Raw genomic sequence first — 23,251 nt, forward strand, 5'->3', positions numbered from 1 at the left:
ATGCTAATTGCGTGATATACCATAAATGAGATCAACATGGTTAAATAACAACTAGCGGGGGAGTTTGAAATGAAAGAATTAGGACCAGCTAAGCAAATGCTTGGAATGAGGATAAGCAGAAACAGGTCGGAAGAACCTTAAAGTTATCTCAAGAAAAGTACATACAAAAGGTACTAAGCAGGTTCAGTCTTCATGATGCAAAAACCAGAAGCATTCCACTCGGAAGCCATCTTAATCTGTCAAAGGACCAATCACCAAAGACAGATGAAGAAAGGAAGTACATGTCCAAAGTTCCATATGCCTCAGCAGTATGAAGTTTGATGCAAGCTATGGTTTGTACTAGACCTGACATAGCCCATGCAGTTGGAGTTGTTAGTAGATACATGTCAGATCCAGGAAAGGAGCAATGGGAAGGTGTAAAATGGATATTGCAATATCTTAAAGGCACCTCAAGTATGGCACTTTGTTTTAAAACGAGCAATATTATCTTACAAGGTTTTGCTGATGCAAATTCAAGCGGCGATCCGGATAGTCGAAAGTACCACAGGCTACGTGTTCACTTTGGGTGGTACTGTTGTTAGCTGGATGTCCAGACTTCAGAAAAATGGCTCTATCTACCACTGAAGCAGAGTATAGGGGTGAGCATTCGGTACTTTGGTACGGTATTTAAGGACTTCGGTTCGATACTTTGGTATTCGGTTTATCAACTTTGCATACCAAATACCGTACCAAAATAGTCCGGTCCGGTCCGGTATTTCTTATTTGGTTTGATACGATTTCGGTTTAATACATTAATGGATCTTTTTAAATACTACTGTTTTGTACTTCCATGGTATTGATATTTGAAACCTTTTGGCAACCTCCATTTTCTGCTCTTGGGACTCTCTTTTAGGAAGTTCTAGTAGTTGTTAGCGTTACCGTAACGACTACCATAACAAAATAGAACAGGAAAGGAAGAAAAAAGGAGAAACATAATCGTTGACAATAAGAGACTAAGAGAGAGTACAAGCCAAGTATAGAGGCCACAAGCAGAAGACAAACTCATAAGAAAAACAAAAATAATAAGAGGACTCACATAGAATTGAAAAGAGCCATTTTGAATATTATAAGAAAATAAATACAAAGATATCAAGAGTCATCTAAAACCTCCTCATGATGAGTCAATTATTTATGGGACTAATGATGTGGAATCCAACATCAAGGGAAGCTGCAAGCTTGAGCACTCAGAAGAATTAGGTATTAACTTAAAAAGTTCGGTATTTCAGTATTACCAAAAAACCGCAATATCGATACTCGAACACCGAGGACCGAACCAAAGTACCGAAATATTAATATACTAACACCGAATAACGTACCGAATACCGAAGAACCGAAACTGAAGAACCAAATTAGTTCGGTACGGTTCAGTTTTCCGGTTTATCGGTTTTTATGCCCACCACTAGCAGAGTACATGGCAATCTGAGAAGCTAGAAAAGAGATGATTTGGCTCAAGAATTCTTAAAGAGCTAGGTAAAAAGCAGGACAATTGTGAACTTTTCAGCGATAGCCAAAGTGCAATTCATCTTGCCAAGAATCCAGTGTTTCATGTAAGATCGAAGCATATCCAGCTGAGATATCATCATATGCGAGAGTTGATAAGTGAAGAAACTCTTTTCCTATGGAAGATACCAGGATCAAAGAACCCGTCAGACATGTTGACCAAAGTTGTCGGTGTTGACAAACTAAGGCTGTGCACTGCCTCAGTTAGCGTTCAAGATTGATAATGTGAAGGTGCCATTAGAGAATAGTAAATCTTTTTTTAAAAAATTTCTATTTTGATGTATATGGGTTTGAGGGGGAGATTGATGGGACAAACCCATATGAGCAAAATAAAAAAGTCAAAGACAAAGAAAGAAAGGAAAGATAGAAAGAGATAGAAAGAAATAAGAGTCATGAAAGGCTGGCTGCAAATGTGAAAGAAGAATTCGGCGCGCAACTTGCGGTGCCGTCCTCATCGTATTCACATTCGCTGAAAAAAACGTTCTGCCTATAAATAGGGATCCCCTTCTTTAATAGTAAATCATCTCTCAACCTCTTCTTTCTCTTCAATTAATAGAGTTATTCTTTGTGTGGTCGTGGAGTAGGCAAAAATTGTCGAACCACGTAAATCTTATCTTGTCTTGTCTCGTGCAATTTATTGCTTTTCTCTTTTAAATATTTTTTCCCTTCTATTAGCTTGACACGCTTCCCAACAAATTGTAATTCTCGTCTTGCGGTCTCTTAGATAAGGCTTATGAAAGGGCTGAAATCAAATGTTTTAGTTCTTCGGTGGGCAATGTGACGGATGCTGACACAGCTGGAGGTTAATGCAAATCAAGAAAGAAACCGTCAGAAGCAACACTTATTTCTCCTTTTCATAATAAAAGGTTTCAGTATTTCTCAAGGCAGATATATACGCTAGAGTGTTGAGAGACATCTAAATCAGCGATCCAACATGCTTGCAAGAACATGATAAGCATGTGGATTATTTAATGAAATTCAGGCCAGTTCCAAGAGGCGTATTGCAAAATTCGTCCCATTGTGATCTTTTTCTGGAACAAAGGATCATTAAGATAAACTGGAAGTTGGTAATAAGCCTTCCGAGTATTTAAGGGCGTCACGTCCCATTCAGTAATGATTGGGTTAGGCTTATGCTTTTAGCTGTTGGTCTCTCCTTGTAACCTGAAGACAAGGCTTCAGGCTTCCAAACAACTCCTATTTACTCCTTTTGAGTTAGCAGTAGGAAGGTGGGGGGTGGGGGCATAAGTCATAACCCCATGGTACGTGGTGGTCTCTTTTTTCTCTTTCAATTAAAATAGCTTTTCATTTCTATTTCCACGTTAGTTGACACAATGATTGCGAAGGATAGAGTTTTGCGGAAACCACTTACCGGTACTTGGAGTACTGTATCATCAAAAGAAGGGCATAGCATGATGTCAGATCCTGCAAGTACCAAATGTGCTAAAGCTTCGTCATTTTTGCTAAGGAATCTCATGTTCTCATCCTGTGATATGGAAAAATTCAACAATAATTTAGTTCCAATAAATCTTGTAAGCTAATTATAGTCTACAATGAAGGTAATCATATGCACTGCATCTTTAGTCTAGTCTAGGAATGTCCATATTAATAGCCCGTTTGGCCAAGCTGCAAAAATCAGTTTATTTTGAGAAGTGCTTTTTTTCGAAAGTGCTTTTCTCAAAAGTACTTTTGGTGAGAAGCAGTTTGTGTTTGGCTAATTAGTTTGAAAAGCACTTCTGAGCAACAATTAGTGTTTGGCCAAGCTTTAAAAAACTACTTCTAAGTGTATTTTTCTCAAAAGTGCTTCTCAAAAAAGTGCTTTTGGAGAGAAGCTACTTTTTTCTGCTTCTCCTCAAAAGCACTTTTTTTTCCTTCCAGAAGCTTGGCAAACACCTCAATTTTTGGCCAAAAGTGCTTTTGGCCAAAAAAAAAAGCACTTTTGGCCAAACAGGCTATAAGATATCTTCAACACTAAAATATTGCACATAAAAGTACCAAGAAAATAGAAGCTATCTCATTCAGGCATTAGGAAGAAGAATCACTATTAAGGGATAAGAATTCTGATGCAACTTGTTTCCAATTATGGACTTCGTACTTCACAATTTAGTTATTCCAAACAACAGTTTCATCACATCTGTGGTTCTCAATTAGAAGCCAACAGACAAACTGGTTTCTAACCAGTAGCGGCTGAAAATACATCAGGTGAATTTAACAAAGTACTTCATTTGTCCCAGGGTCTTAGTCCAGTTTCTCTTCCCAAGAGTGAAAGAAATAGATCTTTGGCTATAGTTCTCAAAATAATTATGTAGTCATTTCTTAGTGGAAAAAGTTGCAGCCTGTAGTACATTTCATCTAGTTTCTATTATCTATATTTCATTTTCCAAAGAGTAAATTAATCTATGTCCAATTCAAGACCACAAAAAGGTTGAATTGACCCTTGAAAAGCAAAAACAGACTAAGATTTAGGGAAAAGGTAGTAAACATTTTGCTGCTCAAGAGGGGAAATACTGTAAAGGCTTAAAGAACATGTAAAAAAACTCCCAAACATGAGGAAGTAGGCACCTTGTATGGGACTTAACATGGCTAGGAGAAAAGATTGACATGTAAGAAATGCTATCACATAACTATTCCAGCAATATAAATCCAGTTTTATTTGTCAGACAGGTTCAGGAGAGCACAAAAAGAGAGAGGCAAATGGAGCTTCCAGCAGCAACAGATGTCTCCTTGTAGTTACAACACTCTAAACAAACCCAATCCCAGCATTTGGACCCGTGGCATGAGCTAAACAGACTGTAATCTTTGTACATACTTTTTAGCAGAACCCAGAAGCTTTTGGCTCCAGACTTTCTTTAATCTTGTACGAGAAGAACTCACAAAGAGATTAGCCACAAACTTCGTAGAAGGACAATGACAAAGTTCCATTAGGATAAAGCTTGGGTGGTCGGTTAGGAGTTCATGGTTGACACTTCTGCTACCAGACGACCTAATTGTCTCATTCTACTAAAAGTAGCTAGCTAAGTTCTTTTCAGTTTTCCAATCACAGATACTGATAATGATATACGTATTACAGGCAGGGTGAGGCACAAATATACTCTGACAAAAGAAGGATGCAATTACCTTGAGTTCCTCCTCAAAATATTCCAATGCCTTATTTAAACCAGGAGTTTGACCCGAGCCCATGAAGACAAACTGCACATCCAATTGAAATTCTCATTGGTTTAACAAACTCCGAAGGAAGAGCAAAATAACAGATATAAAAATTTGTGACATAAAACTCCCCGAAAAAATCATCAGCTAGCTACGATATCAGCAGCTACTACAAGATTCATGATTCTTTACTATTACATGTTGTGTCATTCGTGCCCGTTACCTTAATATATTGTTGTTACTATTGTTTGCTACTTGTTGCCTTATCTCCATTGTTCCTTGAACTGAGGGTTCATCGGAAACAACTTCTCTATCTTTATAAGGTAGGGGTAAAGTCTGTGCACACTACCCTCCCCAGACCCCATTTATGGGATTACACTGGATTCGTTGTTGTTGTTGTTGTTGTTTAGCTATGATATCAGCAGACAGACATACATAGAACCATGATTTATTTGAGAAAAGCAACAACAACTACGCGTCAGTCCCAACTTGGGATCGGCTATATGAATCCTCAATGACCATTTTCTCCATTTAAATTCACCTCAGGCCAATATTGTAGGAAATATAAATAAAAATAAGAAGTACTAGGAAAAAAAGTACAAGAATTTAGTTTATTTGAGAAAAGCACACAAAGCATATTCAGAAGAAACGACCTGAACACCCCTCCTTGAAGCCATCCAAATAAGCGTCTTGAGGTTTTCTAGTTCAACATCAGAGATGTCTGAGAAGATGCATCCTACCTGAAGATACATCATTAGTAAGCTAAACATATGCTGATACATTTTTGGAGCACAATATTAAAATTGAACAACAACAATAGTGTCCTCATCTGGACACACTACAGTAGATGGAAGCCTTCTGCAAAAACAAAACAAGTTATAATCAAGAATCTATAAGGGATTTCAGAGAGAGCAAAAGAGGGGCACATCAAATTGCGTGTCATCGATCTTCCACGGAATAATACCTAGGGAAACCTACCAAGAGGAACCATAACTTTCAAAAAGAAAATTCAGCTTTAGAAGTTCCTAATAGACATTCAATAGAGTAAGGGATAATATCAAGCAGCAAAGCAGACATTTTCATCAAATTCTATTAAGGACACCTCTATATTCCTTAGGTAAAGCACAGCTCAATGTCATTCATGTACTACATGAAACTAAAATCATCAGTATAAAGTGAAGAAAATGTCTATTATGCCCCTAAATTAGTAGCAGGGTATCTGTTAGGTAGACTGTCCTAGACAATCTCATGAAGCAGAAGCTAAGAGAAGAGAGAAATCCCTATCTATAGTGTTTGGTTACAGACTTTTGCAGGTAAATCTTCAATAAGAGTAACACTTACAAGAATAATGGACGCTTGATCCTGCAACCCCAGGTGCTGCTGCAACGAGACTTTGCAGACAGATTTCCCCTTCATATTATCTGCACTATAGTTTTGAGGAAGAAACTTATCCGCTGAAGGATCCCAAGCTGAACTATCAAATCCAGGAGCAACTAGTAGCTTGTCCCTACAGTCCCTACAATCAAATGAAATGCAGTACCATAAACACCAGAGGAAAAATAAACCTGAGAGACTACTAAAATGTTGCAGCAAGTAAAAACATATCCGGAGTCTCTAGCAGAGAATAAAGACTTGCAAAAGAATCCGAAATCGTAGTGGTCCTAACTGTAAAACGTTGAGAGGAACACGTACTTGTGTATGGTTAAGGTGGGTTCCAGACCATGACTCATAGCATGAATTATCTGCCCTTTTGTTTGCATGGATGACATTATAATAACTTTATTGGAGTAAACAACCCCAGCCTGGACGAAGACAAAAAAGGAGCAAAATGTTATATGATGCAGGCTAGACAAGCTCAAGTTTATCTGGATATAATGTATTGAACGAGGAAAAGGCAAAAAACATGACTTCTAGTCTTCAAAGGCAAATATAAATGAAAAGTGTGGATGGAGAGTTCATGGTGCCTACTTTCAGGTTCAAAAGTCTATCTGAAAATCATGTGCATTTAAATATGAGTCAGGAAGCCCTTCTAATGCAAACACAGACATTCCGCTAATTGACCAAATGACGTCCGGTAACTGCATTAAAGCATCCAATGGTGACAAACAGTCAAGAAGTCAGAAAGCATCAAATACCTTCAAAACATTGACAAGATGGGACTTGTTGTTATCTTGCAGACGATCAGAACGATGTAATCTGTGAGGATCAAGTCCACATAGGGCTAACTTCTCAGGTTGCTCTACACACTGTCACATATGACCTTCTGAGATTGTCAAGAGACTTGGTACACTTCAAAGAAATTATAAGAGTAGAATAGTCAACGAACACATAATGGGGGCTCTTGCCTGAGACTCGAAGCTTTGACATGTCAACATTATCCTGGTATCTCCAAGTCCCTGTACATTCAAGAAGGAAGAAAGCATTAGCCACAATGCAGAGAGGAAGAAAATTTTAACAGAAGGATCAATCGCCATAGTTTGTGCCTTAGATATAAAACAGGTAAGTACATCATTCAGAGGAGAACTAGTCAATTGAACCATATAAGAATAAAATTCAGTTGCATGTACGTGGAGTAACCCATTTTAGTTGATATTTACCGAAGAAAGAGATAACCAGACCCATCAAAATTACCACCAAAAAATTTGTAGTTTCTTCGTGTCAATTGCCCTTTTGAACAATAAGGCCAGGGGAACATTCAGAAAGGAATAATGCAATCAAAAATATCCACGTTGAAGAGAAACAGAGTGATGCCAGATCTATCTTAGAAAACATGAAGTGAGAAGTTTATCATTGATGAATGCAAATGCTAGGAAGTGAACCTGATCTACAAAAACGTCCCAAAACAGTGGACCAACAATAGATGTTTCCCAGTTGTGTATATGAAGCACATCGGGCTGCTTTCCTGCTTTAACTATATAATCCAATGAAGCGCGAGAGAAGTAGGTGAATCTGCCATCAAGTAGATTTTAGAGGAAATCATGAAAATACATGTCACTACTCGACAACAGACGAACTAAAGAAACACCACCAAAAGTTTTAAGCGCATGCAGGCAGAACAGATCACAATTCACAAAACTATACAAACACCACCAACACTCAAATACAAGTGACTTAGTAACTTCTTCAACCAGCTGGCCAGCTGCAGTGCAAAGAGACTGGGGGTGGGGATTTGGGGGGGGGGAGGGGAGGGGTAGAGGTGTACACAAATGCAATGCCCCGCAAGGTGGTTGTTTCTAATTAGACTATGAGATATACATATATACACCTATGCTTGAACAAACAACCATCCAAACGGTAATTTATTCCCAATATGGTCCTCAAGTCTTTGATTGTCATACAATGTGGACAATGCTGTGATGAACGTGGTATCTCACAAAGTCGTGGTACCTTATTTGCAGCTTTGGTCTCATTTACTCCTATCCCCATGAGAATTATCCAAAGAACAATTTAAGCAACGGTCCAGGAATTATATCTTGTTGAATAAAGAGCAATTCAGTAGAGACAGTAGAATCTAGTCTAAGTTTATCATGATAGGGTCTCAACATATCCAGTCTAGTGAAAATGAAAAGTATTCAAAAGCTAGCCTCAAGCAGTTCGAAGCTTGTTTTTGGATAAAAAGTACAAAGAAGTTCAGCAAAATTAAACAACTGTACAGAGACAAGTCATTTTCTACCTGAGTTCAGCTCTAAACAACAAACAAATATACCAGGAACTTAAAAAGAGCTAAATTGATATCCCCATTACTTAGCATTAACACACCAGATTGGATCTTGATGCAAAGAATAGAAGGGTAGAGGCGCGGAAAATCTGATTGGACCTTGACCACATTTCACTGCGTATTCCATCATCCTGGATGTTACTATTCTTAGAAGATCTTAGAAAGATTTCATAAATGCCAGCTAAGCAGTTATACAGAAAATAAATCTCTTCTTTAGCATGATCAACTGTTCCAACCGTCTTCTCGTCAATACACTGCCAAGATTTTGGTTTACAAAGAGTAGTGTAACCATCTTTTCAACATAAGTTCAATATGGATTTGCCCTACTTGTCTAAATCTGTGTCGTTTAGACAAGCGGGAAGCAGGAGAAGTTGCAAAGGCAGCCAATTGAGATTCATACAACATTTTAGGAGTCAGCAAAACTATAAAATGCTGGAAGTATTGTGTTTAAATTAATATAAGATATTAAACAAACAACTGGTGTCTGGAGTATGTTGGTTATTTAAAGTTCTTTCCAGTTAGAGTCAAGCACTGTTAACCAAAAATAAGAACTCATAATAAGAGTTGACCAACAATATCATGAAGCAATCCAACTGAAAGGCCTGTCTGAGACGCTTTCAAGTTCTAATTACATTTGATATAAAGAGAGTATTCCAAATCAGACATATACTTCATAAGACAGATATAAAGATAATGTATAAGAACATACTAAGTTGAAGGCATGCATAAATAAGATCCTTTCAATATTTATAAATTTAAAAAAAAAACAGAAACAAAAGGCAATAGTTGAGCATCAAATGGCCCTCTTGCAGAGATGGGGAAGTACTCATTAATCAATCAATCAAATATGCATCAACCAAAACCAGTTGGGATAAGCTATAAGAAGAATGGGGAAAGTACATAATTAGAGGAAAAGGCTTTAAGATGGCAAATGTTTAAGAAGGGGAGACAATAAGAAGTATGAAATTCTGATCCTACTTCATTCAATTGCAAGGTAATCTTCAAAGAATTTACAAACCGTTCAAAATCATTTGAGTAACCATATACTTTCTCGCGGCTGAAAAATGATGAATAGTAGAGAGGTTCTATAAAAGTCACTCCAATGCCATAGACAACCCTGTATAACAAAGAACACAAGGTAACTGCTGTCAGCATCAGGATCAAGATTGATATAAACAGTGTGATATAGTGTAGAGAACAACTGCTCACTCCCCAACTTTAAATATCCATGTTCTTCCAGTTCCCTGACAACCAGCCTAGCCCCAGAAAGGAAAATAGACCAAATATTTGTTTTGACTTTATAACACAGTAAGCAGAAACTCACCCAGTCCAGATTCTGTTACTATGCATTTGACCATTAAAGTATGAAAAAAACTCCGCTTCTACTTCTCGTAACCCATGAACTTCATTTAAGTTTAGGCTAGCATACCTGTACAAAATTTATTCAGCAGATTTTTAATTAATTTCACTCATGATTAAAACAGAGTAAACACGAAGAGGCAGTAGGCACAAGATAATATATGAATGAGGACTCCAACTATGTATAGACACACATTGCATAGAAGCTGACGTACACTAAACTAATATATGTCTTGCAAATTGGTGTAAAGAGATCCAATATGAACACAGAGTGTTACTTCCCCTAGAACTTAGCAGAGAGCAACTTTAAGTAACTTGTGGAACTAGTTAGAATTGCCTTCTAAAAAATAAGATAACCAAAGTAGATCATTATTTCCTTTAAATAGAGTATTTATACCATCTCTTTTTATCTATATCTGAATTTATATAGTTTCTTATTGCCCCTCTTGAGATGATAGTTCAAGAAAGCATAAATAAAGATGTCCCAGGTGCAACCTTTCATCGTAAGCCAACCAAAAATGAGAGTGGAAAATAAATATTCTTGATTACTTGGGTAAGATAATCTCAACCAGATTTCCGTTTCTTTGCAAGGCACAAGATAAGCCGGTTACATATTGTGCCAAAGATCCAACTGAGACCACTGGTGCCATTTCAGTACAAATGTGGATTATGTGGTAGCCTGACCTGAAATCAGTATAAAAAGAACAGATGAAGCCCAGAAAACTCATTTATTATAAATATGCACACTACTTGGGAACCTACAGTATATAGTAAAACCTCTAACTGACAGCATTGGGGTGGGAACAAGCTGATTCAAACCATATACCAGAAGAAAAGTTCCAATTCATTCACCCCTGCAACATCTTCGTTATATCCATATCACCCAAAATTTCAGGTCAGTATCACCTTTATGATTAAGACAATTTTAACAATAAATGGATTACATGAACTAAACTAATCCAAAAAGGAAATCAAGCAATGAAGTATTTTGGTGAAAATTGTAAAATAGAAACTTCTGAACCCATTAAACTTCTCAATGTTTTGCTTCTAAAGTCATATCTTCAGAAAATAGTCACCACATTGGAGAAACACATCATTGAAAACTTACGTTCTACTTTTCCCGGAGAAGTGACGCAGCTCTACCAGAAGCCTGGTATCCTGTTTATGCATTATATCAGAGAAATAATCAACTATACTGACTTTTGAATCCATGACCAGCCTTCTAAAGTCTGATGCCTCCTTGCTATCAATCAAACTGCTAAGAACCATAGAGTCTATCCTTAGAAGTAACTCAGCAGAGATTGAGAACTTATCTGTTTCATGGAACCAACAATGAGCTCTTAGTTTTATTACATACACACTCTCCAGAACATGTAACAAGAATCGTCAAAATATATTAGGATAGAACAGAACGAGAAGATACCAAAAGAACAAGAAACCGGCTAAGTAAATGCATATAAGTCGGAGACTGACCATTATCTCTACAATCTAGAGCATGTAACAGGAATCACTTTCTATGTCCTAAATGGCATTTGGACATTCCTCTTTTTTAAACTATTATAGACACTAGTCTCGTATTGAAAAGAGAAATGGATAACAAGCCACAAACTTTTCAAAGTTAGGGAGATATGACATAAGATTACATATCCTAGACCAACCTAAATCTAGCGCTTGTGAAGTATCAAAAGAGACCAAAATGTATTTCAACAATTCATACATTTTCAACATGATTAACCTAAATATTCTTCCTCTATATCCTTGGCTCACCTTAACCTTAAAATTCTCAATATTGATACTTAAACAACACATTTTCTGAAGTGGAAAAGTATAATTTCTTTTTCCTAAAGAGTGGGAAACTAGAATATTTAGTCTCATTTGGTGTTAAGTTGAGGGAGTTTTGTCTTCCATTTTACTACCATATAGAAGTGTGAGCTCAAAAGCTCTTTTTGGTTCATCTATCTGAGGCTAAATCTTGAACATAAAATTGTGGAGATAAGCTCATTGGTCAATTGATGGTTCTACCGGAGCTGACATTTTGGGTAGTTGATTGACTGAATTTGCCCTTTTGTTTTGTGGTAATCCCTTTGATGCGCTAAATAGTCTCTTTGGCCGCTTAGGTGGGGTTATTTTGAGTACTTTGTGTGTCAGCATGTGTCATTGGTTAAGTTGGTAGCATTATTGTGCTTTTTTAATAATATGGTCTCATTGACTGAGATTGCTCATCTTATTTTTAGGTATGCCCTTGGCGTCCTTTGTGGGTTTCTTGGCTGTTCACGTGTAGGATATCTTTGGATTTTACATTGAAGGAAACTCTCTGATTGGTCCTGCAAAAGATACAAGAAGATTGCAAGAATTGTACCACTACCTTTTCTTGTATTAATCAGCTTTGTTCTCTCTAGTTGCTCGATCTGATCAAGCAATGAACTTTTCTCTCTTTTTACTCTATCAAGCTCTTCCATAGCCATGATGCGTTGTTTGTTCAAGTACAAGATATCTATATGGAAGCCATTCAGTAAAAAAAGGTGTGTTAACACAGGTCTAAGTAAACTAGGACAAACAAAGTACATCAACAATAACTTACTCTGTTGAGCTTCTCTAAAAAGTTGCCAAATGTCACTACCTTTCTCTTCTAATTCAGCACTCTTCATTTGTGGAATATTCTATAAAAAAGTACATGAATATATTGCAATGGATGGAAACACGTAGTAAAGCAAGATTGAAGCAACTGAAGTAAGAACGCTGCAGTACCTCATCACTACTGTGGTTTCCCAACCTAGGTTGAAAACAATGTAGTAATTTAGTTAATTACATTAAAGGGAAAAACTTTCGTCACACAGAAATGCTAACTTAGATGCGAGGGGAGAAGGATGGATTAGTGCTCACTCCAGCTGGAAAGGTCCACTAGTTGAGCCATTTCTCTCTGCATTTTTCCTGAAATAAGTCAAACAAAAAAAAAAAATTCAGCCCATTAAATGAAGAAACGTTGGTGTCTTGAAGTGGAAGAACAGTCTGTCCTTTTGCCCGCCTTTTGATTTAATATTTAAATGAGGTACTCCGTAACGCCAAGGCAACTCAAAAAGTCTCAGGGAGCAAGCCACCATATAGGGCCTCCCACCTACAAAGGTTGAGTTATTACATCGGGTAATTGGCACGTCTTATCTTTTGCCCATTATGCGCAAGATGAACAAAGATGAGGGCATGCAACACCTACACAGCATTTAATTAGAACACAATTTCTAGAATGTTTAAGATCTCCAGCAGTTTGCAACAATTGAGTTTATGATCACTGGCTTATGGGATTCACTCAAACGTGAAGCTCTTGAATCGCTCCACCCATGTATCTCTGACACCCCTCTACCATATGTTTTGACAACAAAATAAACATAAGGGATGGCTTTGCTTGGAGTAGGTGGTGGAACTAAAAAAGCATAGTAATTAATATTCAGTCAATCTATCATTGAACATGGATAACTAGGCCAGCAAAGCACAGTTGTCAAGAGCAGTTTACCTGCATGACAAATAAATGGCTCCCCACCAATCCTTTACCAATAACATGACCCAATTTACCTACAATCATATATCTGTAGTCAACAGGGGCGGATTTATGTGGAGGGGGTGGGTACATGAACCCATGCTCCCCTCCCTAGGTCATGTATAAAGTACTAATTTTTTTAATTATGTGTGTAAATATATTTGTGGTCACTCATGCTCAACTGATTCGTTTAGTGCATTGGTGACTAAGTGCCCCTCTTAACTCATTTTTGTTCCCAAGGTCCTACAATTCTTTTTGATTAATACCTTTTATAATTAATTAATAAATAAATTCACCATGCCCTTTTCAATTAACAACAGATCCCTCCTTTTCCTTCTTTCCAATTAACAAGCAAATACGTTTTTCTACTTCTTCTTTTTAAAATTCCCTTTTGCCTACATCTTTTTATTTTTCTTCTCTTAATCATTCTTTTGAGTACAAAAACTTTGAAATCCCTAAAAACAAAGTACTCGTGACTCGTCTCTCTCATCTCTAAGGCTATCTGTGGATTCAAAGCAGCAAAACCACATTAAGTGTTGCTTTTAAAAACTTCTTTGAATGATTGTTTAGTTTGTTATATAGCACGTGAGATATCTGAAACTATAAGTAATGATGTTATTGTTGACCTTTTTCAAAGTATAAAAACTCGTTGAGGACAATTGTAAAGTGAATAATATTTTTTGCGAATATAGTATTAATATAATTTGCTCGTCAACTTGCCGTCACCATAAAATTTTATATAATAGAACCAAACATCTATGTTAAAGATAATTGTGCACCCATGGTATTAAAATCCTGAATACTACTCTGGACCGTTTCAACCACATGCTTCGCAGTTCTTTGAAACCCAATTTGCTTTGACAATATCCGGAAAGGGCTTACCATGAAGTGCTCCTCCCAGCTAGTGCGGAAATATATATATATAGAGAGAGAGAGTCTCTGTTATAAACTATCAGGAATAGCAAATTTTGCAATTTGAAGACAAGCAAGCAAATGGATGGCTTAAAGAGGCAACAATTAAGAGGAAGAAATAGAATCAGAAGGTAGCCAAATGAGTTATACTAGTAAAGAATATTACCCGACGCAACAGATAACCGAAGCTCGGAAAGGTTTGCCGTTAGCCGGGGAGAACATGAGAAGAGGAGGAGGAGGAGTTTTAGCGATCGATAAACTGGAAAGCATCTCCGTGATCATTGTCCAGTAGCGAAGATTGTGTACGACTGTGACAGAGAGAGACGTGAATAGCTAGGATAAAAAGGAATGGAGCGGGGATTTTGCTAGTTTGTAGAGTGGAAGTGTCACGTGATTTTGCTCCAACATAGCAGATGACGTTTAAAATGACCAAAAAGTCCTTCTCTTAACTGCTTAAACCGCCCGCCATAACTGTCACTTGCGAAATTTTGATGGCAACTCCTAAGTCCTAATTCCTAAATTAAATTACTGGGTGTCCAAGTGGATTAGCATTAGTCCATACAAATTCATTGTATCACCGTTCAAATTTTGACAATTTGACAACAAATAATCCAAATCAGCACAAGTGAAGTTACGGCAAAATATAATGTACAGCAACTAATTCAAAAGGTTTACCATGTACCCCAAGAATTTTCTCAAATTTAGCTTAGCAAATAGGGGCATTAAATTATGGCAGCTGCAGAATGATAAAAAGATTATGTTACAACTGCTTGGGCAATGAGCGGCAACGCTCAAATCTCAATACAACCAATAGATACAAATCAATTGGTAAATTAAGCGGAGACTCAATATTCATGTACAAATTCCCCACAAGCCCCCTCACTTTGTGGCTAACTAGCAAAAAATGAAAACCTCTGTAATTCTTCTATCTATCAAGCAACGGAAAACCATCTTTCCCTTCAATGATGACTTAACTTGCGCTTCTTTGCCTGTTTTCTCAACTGCTCCCTCCTTTCTTCTTCTTCTATCTTCCGAAGTTCTTCCTCATCCTCTTTCCTTGCTATTTTTGCACTGGAAAACAAATTAAAAGTAGGTTAGCATTCAGCACCTTCTCTTGCTTGTGCGGGGAGACACCGTTGAAGCACTCATCTTGACAAGAAAAATTAAGCGGAACACAAAATTAAGTACTAACAGGAACACAAAATTGCGAACAGACATTGATTAACCTAAATATCTAGTCTCGAAAATTGCTGCTTCCCATCATAGCACCAGTAATAAGTAGGGGTGGCAAAATGGTTAAAAAAACAGTTAACCACCCATATTATCCACTAAAAATGGGTTGGATAATAAACTTTTTAAAAACGGGTCAAATATGGATAAGAACCATATTACCCATTTAGAAAATGGATAACCAATGGGTCTAACTTTTACATTTGTAAAACCTTATATTGGGGGTTCATCAAGTTAGGGAGACTAAGAAGTCTCCTAAAAGTGATCATATGCAAGAAGTCATGGATAATATGGCCGGTTAACCCGCTTTTTATCCGTATTAAATATGGATCGGGTCGGATAATTTATCCGTTTTTCATTACTCGCCTTCGACCCGAACCATATCCGGCCCGACCCGCCCATTTTGCCACTCCTAGCCATAAGCATTGGTTAAGTTTTGAAAAGTTTGTATAGAAAAATTCAAAAAAAAAATCTCATTTTAAAGCCAGAACAGTATTCCACATCTTTTTCTGTCTCCAGTCTTTTACTGTCTTCACATCACAGTAAAACAAATGGATATGCAAAAAGAACAGTATTCCACTCAACTTCACCCATGTAGTCAAAACTAGGTGATGAGGTCATGCCCATTGCCCTGCATGTTAGACCCTCTATATATGAAATGCAAAATAAGAGGAAAAAAAAAAAGAAAGACAAAAAAGAAATGCCTAACTAGGAGAAGCCTTGAATTTGAACTTCTAGCCAAATGAATTAAGTGCATGCTTATTCCCTTGAAGGGAAGATGGGAGTAGCAGAGGGAGTGGGATTGCTTACACTAGCAGATCAAGTGAATTAGGCGCTCAGCATGCACTAACAAATGTTGGAAGTAGGTATAGATGCCAAGTATAGAAATATGAGACAATTTCACCAACCTTCGCTTTTCTTCCCTCAGTATGTCATCAAAATTAGCCTCCATATCACTAGTATCATCATCATCTTGATACCTGTTGGGATTATACCTGCAAAAAAGACAGAAACTTTCTCAAGCCAACAGAACGAGATGAAATTCAACATTAGGCATTATCAAAGCTAGCAACATCTTGCCGTTTATCACAGATCTTAATTTAACGGGGCATTTGCATCTATACCCGCTTTTTGTGTCACATTTTAACTTGTGCCCGCTTTGCAAAAAAAATTGCAAGCGTACCCGCTTTTTTACATAACTTCAGCATACGGGGCTGAAGTAGCAAAAGCAATCACGCAAAACTTCAGCATTCTAGTAGCCGGCCCTGAAGTTCAGCTCAGCTCTAGAGCTGAAATTTCCAGTTACAACACAAAAACTTCAGCTCTAGAGCTGAAGTTTTTGCACATAGGGATTTGCCTTCCTTTTTTTGGTTTTTCTTTTTCCCTCACCTTTACGTATGCCCTGCAATATCTAGTCTAGTACGCAAACACTGTAAAGTTCCTCCCCAGTTCATATTTCGACAAAATAAGCTACGTACTCTTTATATTAATGTATGAAAATGTATTATATTTCCGTGCTTAAGTCAATCCATTGATAATTTAAATAGATGTGCAGTTGAAACAACACGTAAATTCAAGTGGTCATAAAATAACAAAGGCTTTGATGAGTTTAAGAAGTAAAAACCGTTGCAGGTATGGATTCGATGGAATCAGATTGTAGAAGAAGAAAAAAGAAAATGAAGGAGGAGAAGGGGAGCTGAAGTTTTTCAACAAGTGAGTACAAGTTAAAAGTTTAAAAAAAAATAGGTATAGGTTAAATGGGGGCGACCAAATAGGGTTCCCGTGCAATTTTATATAATTTAACTACATCAAATAAAGAACCAATCGAACAAGTTTTATCTGAATCAACTTTTTTTTGTATGTTTCCTCAACCGCAAGAGAATCTGATTAGAGAACGTGAATATTTCACCTGATCAGTTTCCACTAGGAAGTTTATCCACTTGTACAAAAAAAAAGTCCTTCAAGACTATAAAGTTTCTGGTCTCACGAACCCTCAACTCTAAAGCAACCAGCAATGTCAGAAATTCTAAAGCTGGAGCTTCAAAAAAAATATTGCAAACAAACCTTCCCAAAAGGATAAAAAATCAACTAAAAGAAACTTACAAGGAAGGAATGATAAGTACCCAAACATCCTCCTAATCATACTAATAGCTTCTGCTCCATCACCTTCTTCATCATGTCTCATTGGTTTTCTTGCTGGGCACCTATCTTCCAAAGAACGAATTGCACTTTTAGGAGGCAGTTGCTTTATCTGTTAAAATCACAAATTTGGATCAGCAGGTCCTCCATCATCACTACTACTGGAAAACCCCCCAACCCAAAACCAAAACGGAGGGAAAGTAGGCCTTCATTCTCTGTAACCCAAGGAAAAGATAAAATGGATAACATAAAAAAGAAAACATAGGTAAGACCTGAGATTTGGATGACGGCATTGCCTGTTTCTGCATCATCCACTTAGATTTGGATGAAGGCACAGCTTGATTTGATATCCCCTTTGACTTTCCAGATTGTAGCAGTTCCTTTTTCTGTGCTAAGGACTGCCTTGGAATGGAAGGTTGCAACTTTGAAGGGGTTGGCTTATGCAAAGCAGGCACAGTGCTCTTGACGCCTGGTGTCGAAACCCTCTTGCCATTTGGAACCCCTATAACTTTGGGAGGCACCACTTTTGGCCGCAAAGGCCGATCAGGCCCACTCCCTTTACTGCTACTAAGCTGTTTCCTCAAATCCAATGCTAGTTGAGATTGTTTACTAACAGAAACTGATTTCTGAGTCAACAGTTTTGGTTGCATTTGGCTGCTTCCTGGTATAGGTTTACGTACTTCACGATCATTGAGCAGCTTTCTCCGCGTATTGCTTAGAGATTGCTTGCTGCTTGGTGGTAAAGATAATCGTGCATCTTCAACATCACCAAAAAACCTGGATAAGTTTTCTCAATAAATACAGTATGGCGTACGCCCTTAACCACTAAATAAACAACCAGATTAGCTATGATAGGAAGCACACCATAATAAGGGGCAGAGTCTTTATGAGGTACAGAACCTTTTGATGGAGGCAGGAAGTTCAGCATCATCAGATAATAGAAATGAGTAATCTCTTGTACTTTTTAACATCTGGACCTTTGTTTTCAACTGCAGAAATTGATATGGCAAAAAATTGTTTAAAAGAAGCATCAGAAAATACAGAGAGTACATAATCAGTAGTAAAACACAATTAAGAGGAGTACATTAATTTCCACTAATTAATTCAGTACCCCATTAGTGACCTTTGGTGCATGGCTGCTAGTACCAGATTTTGATCCTGCGCGTTCTGATGCAGAGCTCCTATCGTTCTGCAAGAACAGAAAACGCTCTGTAACAGATATAACGTAGGCCCTGACATCAATGGAAAGGTATATATGCCATTCAATGTCTATTGGCTCCAGTGAAGATGACAATAATTAACCATGCAATATTGATATTACTAATTTTTCATAATGTGGAAAGGGAAGCTAAAGCTGTTGTCTTATTGTGTACACTACTAGAGAAGACTTATAAGGTGATGATGATTTGCAAACCTTCATTAATCATAGAACTACAAAAATATACTGAGGCACAGACAACTTCATATGAATTAAAATTGATACATACAGCATGGTTTGATTTCAGGACTTTTGCTGCCAAATTTGGATTCTCCAATAGCAACTTGCTTTCTTGGATTACTCTTTGAGGGATTACAGGCTGAGAAGGTCCAAAGAAGGAACCATAACTGAAAGTGCCGAGAAAGAAACAGGAAATAAGACCAACAGCATAAGCTTCAAAACTGAAATCAATTAACTTTATTCTAGATGCATACACCAATAAATCTTTATAAAGGGTAAGACATACATTTCGTGCAACTACGCCTTGAAGATTGAAAACACAGAAAATATTATAATTATAGTAATTTTTAGAATGCAGAAATCAGAATTTTGGAAGAAAATCATATTTATCAATCTCCAGTAGTGAACAATTTCAACTGAAACTAGAGTGGCGGGAGGACAAGACATATATTCCAAAGAAGATGCATAAATAGACACCCAAAAGATCCATTTGACATATGCGGGTTTTTTGAAAATGTATTTGACATATGTGGGTTTTTTTTAAATGTATTTGATATATGTGGTTTTGAAAAGCACAATTCCATGCATGAGACAGAACACAGCTAATATTTAGAAATATGCAACAGACTAAATGAGCATATATTCATTACACAGAATGAATAAATTCAAAATCCAGCACAAAGTAACATATCCACAAACAAACAAGGATGTCCAAAATCTGAAACACACTAGTGGCACTCACTTGTCCCTCGGCAAAGCCTTCTTAATTTCAGTTGAACGGCCATTGACAGAACCTAATTCCTTCTTCCTCTGTTTCCTGATATCTTCTTTCAGTCGTTGACAGAACCTAATTCCTTCTTCCTCTGTTTCCTGATATCTTCTTTCAGTCGTTGTCTCAGCTCCAGGTACTCCAACAACTCTTGTGGAGGCTGCTGAGGCTCTTCCTCCTCATATTCCTCTTCGCCCTCCTCGTCCTCTTCTTGCTCTTCACCTTCCTCCTCATATTCATCCAACTCCTCATACTCCTGAATGAACACAATAAAGATGTCATATCAAAGCAGAAGATGAAAATTTCAAAGCAAAAGCAAGGATTTAAAAAAGATATAGTAATAGCTTACGTCTCTTTCATATCCGTGCATAGTTGTTCTGGATCAGCCAAACAAATTCTCAATAACTCACCAGAAGACCAAAAAGCAGATCCCTGATCAGAGAAGGAGGTGAAGTTATGACCACCAGTGATATACTGATAAGCACACAATGGAAAACCTATAACATTTTCCACCATAACACATTAAAAAGAAAAATTCCACCAAACTGGTGCACACCAAATTAAGTTAATCAGCGAAGACAAAAACAATCAACATCTGTCAAAGATCAGATATTGAAACAAATCAGACCTTATTATATATAAAAATTGAACTGATAGAGAATTTGAACGTTTCAAACCTTCACTGTTTCTCTTCTTCTTCTCCTTCTCCGCAATAGAGTAAGTGAATTATTCGTGGCACCCAAATTTTTAGAGTTTCTGAGTCCACACTCAACAAATTACTTTTAGAAAAATAAAACTTGATTGCAACCGAACCACAACAGTTCTATTTACTACTAATTAAGATTATTGGAAATCGAACACGTAAATGCTTCCAATTTCTTGACTCTTGATCCACTGGAGCCTGAAGGACCTTAAATGATAATTAAAAGAAAAACTAATTTTTAATCTAGAATAGGAAACCCTAATTGCCACTAATTAATATCCAAAAAACCTACAAAGTTCACAAACATTGAAAATATAGTACCTGAATCGATCTGGAATACCGAAACAAAGCAGTTATTCACTGAAAACTCAAAAAAAATCGTAAAATTTTAGTATTGTATTGTCTAAATAGATCCGCTATACCTGAAAACCCAAGCAGATCGAGTCAAAACCGACGAAAAATTATCGAAAGGGGCGTGAATGCGAAGCAAAAGCGAAACGATTCTGGATCTGATAAAACGGCCACGACGGGATTGAGGGTAACGACCCGGCTTCGTCGTGAATGGGCGACGCTGAATGATATAGAAAGACGAGAGCTGGAGGAAGGACCCAGAACATACGGGGCCAAATGCTATCATGCGCTGGGCGTATATAGCCCGAACCCGAGTTCAGTTTCAACATACTTGTTGGTTTTCCGCAGGACGGTAGGAGAAAAATGCATGCAATAAGGGGATTCGCAATAAGGGTTGCTTGGATGTACTTATTCTTTATTCGTTGGCTTTCTTTTTCATTTTTGCGTTACCAATCGCTTGTAAAGAGTTTTTGACCAAGTCAATTTGACCTAAAAGAAAGGAAATGAGAGCAAACCACTTCCATCAAACCTACATGCAAATTATCGAAAATAAGATTCTAAGTTTACTCTCTTAACATTTGACAAGAGTAGAGATACTTAGCATGTTGTATGACAATTTTTGTTATTGAAGGTTTCATGACAACAAAGAACAGCTTTTACAATCATATTTTATATCAATTAATTTTACGAGAGATTAGATATTTAATATAATGATTTTGTACACCAACAAAATTTGAAAATGACAAGTAGATCATGCTTGAAAATGTTATGCACATGAAGATAAAAGTGTATAGGGTAAAATATGTTCATATTAAATGATCGCATGAGAAAGTGACACGTGAAGACGAAGACACAAGACAGTCAAGTCTGAAGGCAACGATCTCGTTTGTTATCGGAGAGAATGATATTCATAAAGGCGAGATTAATGCCTACCACCCGGTAGCATTTAATGGAGAATATTCTACGGCATTAAATATATGGTCCGTTACAGAGAATGTGTCATTCACTGCTTGCCGTTACACATTCGTCAATGGCCCTCATAATTATCATTAAAGAGGGACTTGAACCTAGGGCCGTGTTCCCTAGGTGAAACTATAAATAGTGAGCTCTATTATAATTGTAAAGGACATGAATTTTCTGCCAAACATATACTATACTCTGTTCAAGGCTCAATACAATTCTATCTTCTTGCTCATTTATATTGTTATTATTGTCCCCAGAAGCCCTGCTCTCGGAATCACGATTTCTGTTGTTTTATCTCAACTTCATCAAGGCTAAGTCTTATATTTTTGTCTAATTTATTCATCATCTTGGGATCAAATTAATTCAATTACCTATAAACCACGTATATATTCAACTATACCGTTTTACGGGTAAATAGTTTGACGCCCACCATGGGGCTTAGACAGTTGTGTAATTGAGTTGATCCTTGCATCTATTACTAACTCATTTGATTATTTGTTCGTAGCAATAATCATAAAAATGGCAGATAACAGTGTCAACATCACACACAATGTTGAGGCCCAAGGAAATCAGTCTCAGCACGAGGATTCAATCGACGATACCCGCAACGAGGGGGCGAGGCCACGCTGGTTCACGGTGGGCGATATTCGTGACATGTTTAAGAGGTGATTCTTGATGATTGTTGCAGCCAAACGCACACGCAAGTATACGCGGTCGTCAAGTAATAAAGTGACTAAAACTCGGATGTCGAACCCACGAGAACTTGTGATTAACTATTAACTAAATTTGACTATCCTAATTATCTAAACAAGAATTAAACCTAGAAATATTCGATTCTAAACTAATCAAAATAAAGGAAAATAAATAGTGAACTCTGGACAAGGGAAAAACGGATTTTTATGTTATCAATGTGATGAAAACGATCTAGGGTTATAGGCTATCTAACATTCCTATTATATTCTTCAATTAAATTGACCAACTAATTTATTTAGTTTATGGGTTAACATGGTTAATATTGCTCATAAGAATCTGTCGAGTTCTTAGTCGCCTATTCAAGCTAACCTAACGCCTATATGTCTATGGAGTTAGAATCAACAAGAACGCATTTATAATTTCTGTAAATCAACCAAGCAAGGCAATTAGGTATATCCTAACCACGAATTCATTCCCTGATGCCCAGGTTCAAGAACTTGCTCAACTCAATCCTATATGCAATCTATAATTCCCACTTTCGAGTTCAATTCTAGATTCGTAGATAGTATTCAATTGGTGATCAAACAATTAAATAATTAAGCGCAAGATTGAATAAATAAACCAATATGATAAATCAAGAAGGCGAAATCAATATCTGAATAACAATAGTCATGAAAGAACCACAACCCTAGAATGTAAAGTTTAGCTTCACATAGGCATGGTAGCAAAACAACAAATCAAACAAAAAAACATAAAAATTA

General features: G+C 37.1%; 2 protein-coding genes across 7 annotated transcripts in view; both read right to left on the minus strand.

The window, feature by feature from the left end:
• LOC107801864 (putative starch synthase 4, chloroplastic/amyloplastic) overlaps positions 1 to 14,576 on the minus strand; it is a 34,253-nt gene extending 19,677 nt beyond the window's left edge. For all 4 annotated transcript variants that reach the window (XR_012707764.1, XR_012707765.1, XM_016625275.2 and 1 more), the window contains exons 1-17: positions 14,371 to 14,576; positions 12,644 to 12,691; positions 12,509 to 12,533; positions 12,342 to 12,420; positions 12,126 to 12,254; positions 10,869 to 11,073; positions 10,310 to 10,444; positions 9,726 to 9,830; positions 9,420 to 9,518; positions 7,503 to 7,632; positions 7,029 to 7,079; positions 6,819 to 6,929; positions 6,376 to 6,485; positions 6,025 to 6,190; positions 5,337 to 5,423; positions 4,654 to 4,725; positions 2,909 to 3,022 (exon numbers count right to left, since the gene is read on the minus strand). Coding sequence is in view for 2 of the 4 variants with exons in the window: in XM_016625275.2 (XP_016480761.2) it covers positions 2,909 to 3,022; positions 4,654 to 4,725; positions 5,337 to 5,423; positions 6,025 to 6,190; positions 6,376 to 6,485; positions 6,819 to 6,929; positions 7,029 to 7,079; positions 7,503 to 7,632; positions 9,420 to 9,518; positions 9,726 to 9,830; positions 10,310 to 10,444; positions 10,869 to 11,073; positions 12,126 to 12,254; positions 12,342 to 12,420; positions 12,509 to 12,533; positions 12,644 to 12,691; positions 14,371 to 14,486 (1,782 nt within the window). In the remaining 2 variants the exon portion in view is untranslated. The remainder of the gene's footprint in view (positions 1 to 2,908; positions 3,023 to 4,653; positions 4,726 to 5,336; positions 5,424 to 6,024; positions 6,191 to 6,375; positions 6,486 to 6,818; positions 6,930 to 7,028; positions 7,080 to 7,502; positions 7,633 to 9,419; positions 9,519 to 9,725; positions 9,831 to 10,309; positions 10,445 to 10,868; positions 11,074 to 12,125; positions 12,255 to 12,341; positions 12,421 to 12,508; positions 12,534 to 12,643; positions 12,692 to 14,370) is intronic.
• A 307-nt stretch (positions 14,577 to 14,883) lies between these two features.
• On the minus strand, positions 14,884 to 21,276 carry LOC107801877 (uncharacterized). Of its 3 annotated transcripts, none has more exons than XM_075249825.1 (11): positions 20,458 to 21,276; positions 20,130 to 20,212; positions 19,859 to 20,036; positions 19,754 to 19,805; positions 19,061 to 19,178; positions 18,697 to 18,762; positions 18,474 to 18,562; positions 17,846 to 18,350; positions 17,558 to 17,685; positions 16,343 to 16,429; positions 14,884 to 15,275 (listed from the first exon to the last, which is right to left on the minus strand). In XM_075249825.1, the coding sequence occupies exons 2-11, from the start codon at positions 20,148 to 20,150 to the stop codon at positions 15,164 to 15,166; spliced, it is 1,356 nt and encodes a 451-aa protein (XP_075105926.1). In that variant the 5' UTR covers positions 20,151 to 20,212; positions 20,458 to 21,276; the 3' UTR covers positions 14,884 to 15,163. The 3 variants fall into 3 exon arrangements, with proteins under 3 accessions (XP_075105926.1, XP_075105925.1, XP_075105927.1); XM_075249824.1 differs by having other exon boundaries at positions 18,685 to 18,762; positions 20,458 to 21,273; XM_075249826.1 differs by having other exon boundaries at positions 17,538 to 17,685; positions 18,685 to 18,762; positions 20,458 to 21,273.
• Positions 21,277 to 23,251: the final 1,975 nt, after the last annotated feature.

The sequence above is a fragment of the Nicotiana tabacum genome, chromosome 3, assembly GCF_000715075.1.
Source record: "Nicotiana tabacum cultivar K326 chromosome 3, ASM71507v2, whole genome shotgun sequence".
NCBI classification, from domain to species: domain Eukaryota; kingdom Viridiplantae; phylum Streptophyta; class Magnoliopsida; order Solanales; family Solanaceae; genus Nicotiana; species Nicotiana tabacum.

What these genes read in the sequence shown, in the direction of transcription:
- LOC107801877 (XM_075249824.1), bottom strand. Translation starts at nt 20,150, where the DNA reads ATGCACGGATATGAAAGAGAC. An exon ending in TGCACGGATATGAAAGAGAC is followed by an intron (nt 20,037 to 20,129) that starts GTAAGCTATTAC and finishes GTGTTCATTCAG; the next exon opens with GAGTATGAGGAGTTGGATGA. An exon ending in ACAGAGGAAGAAGGAATTAG is followed by an intron (nt 19,806 to 19,858) that starts GTTCTGTCAACG and finishes AGAAGGAATTAG; the next exon opens with GTTCTGTCAATGGCCGTTCA.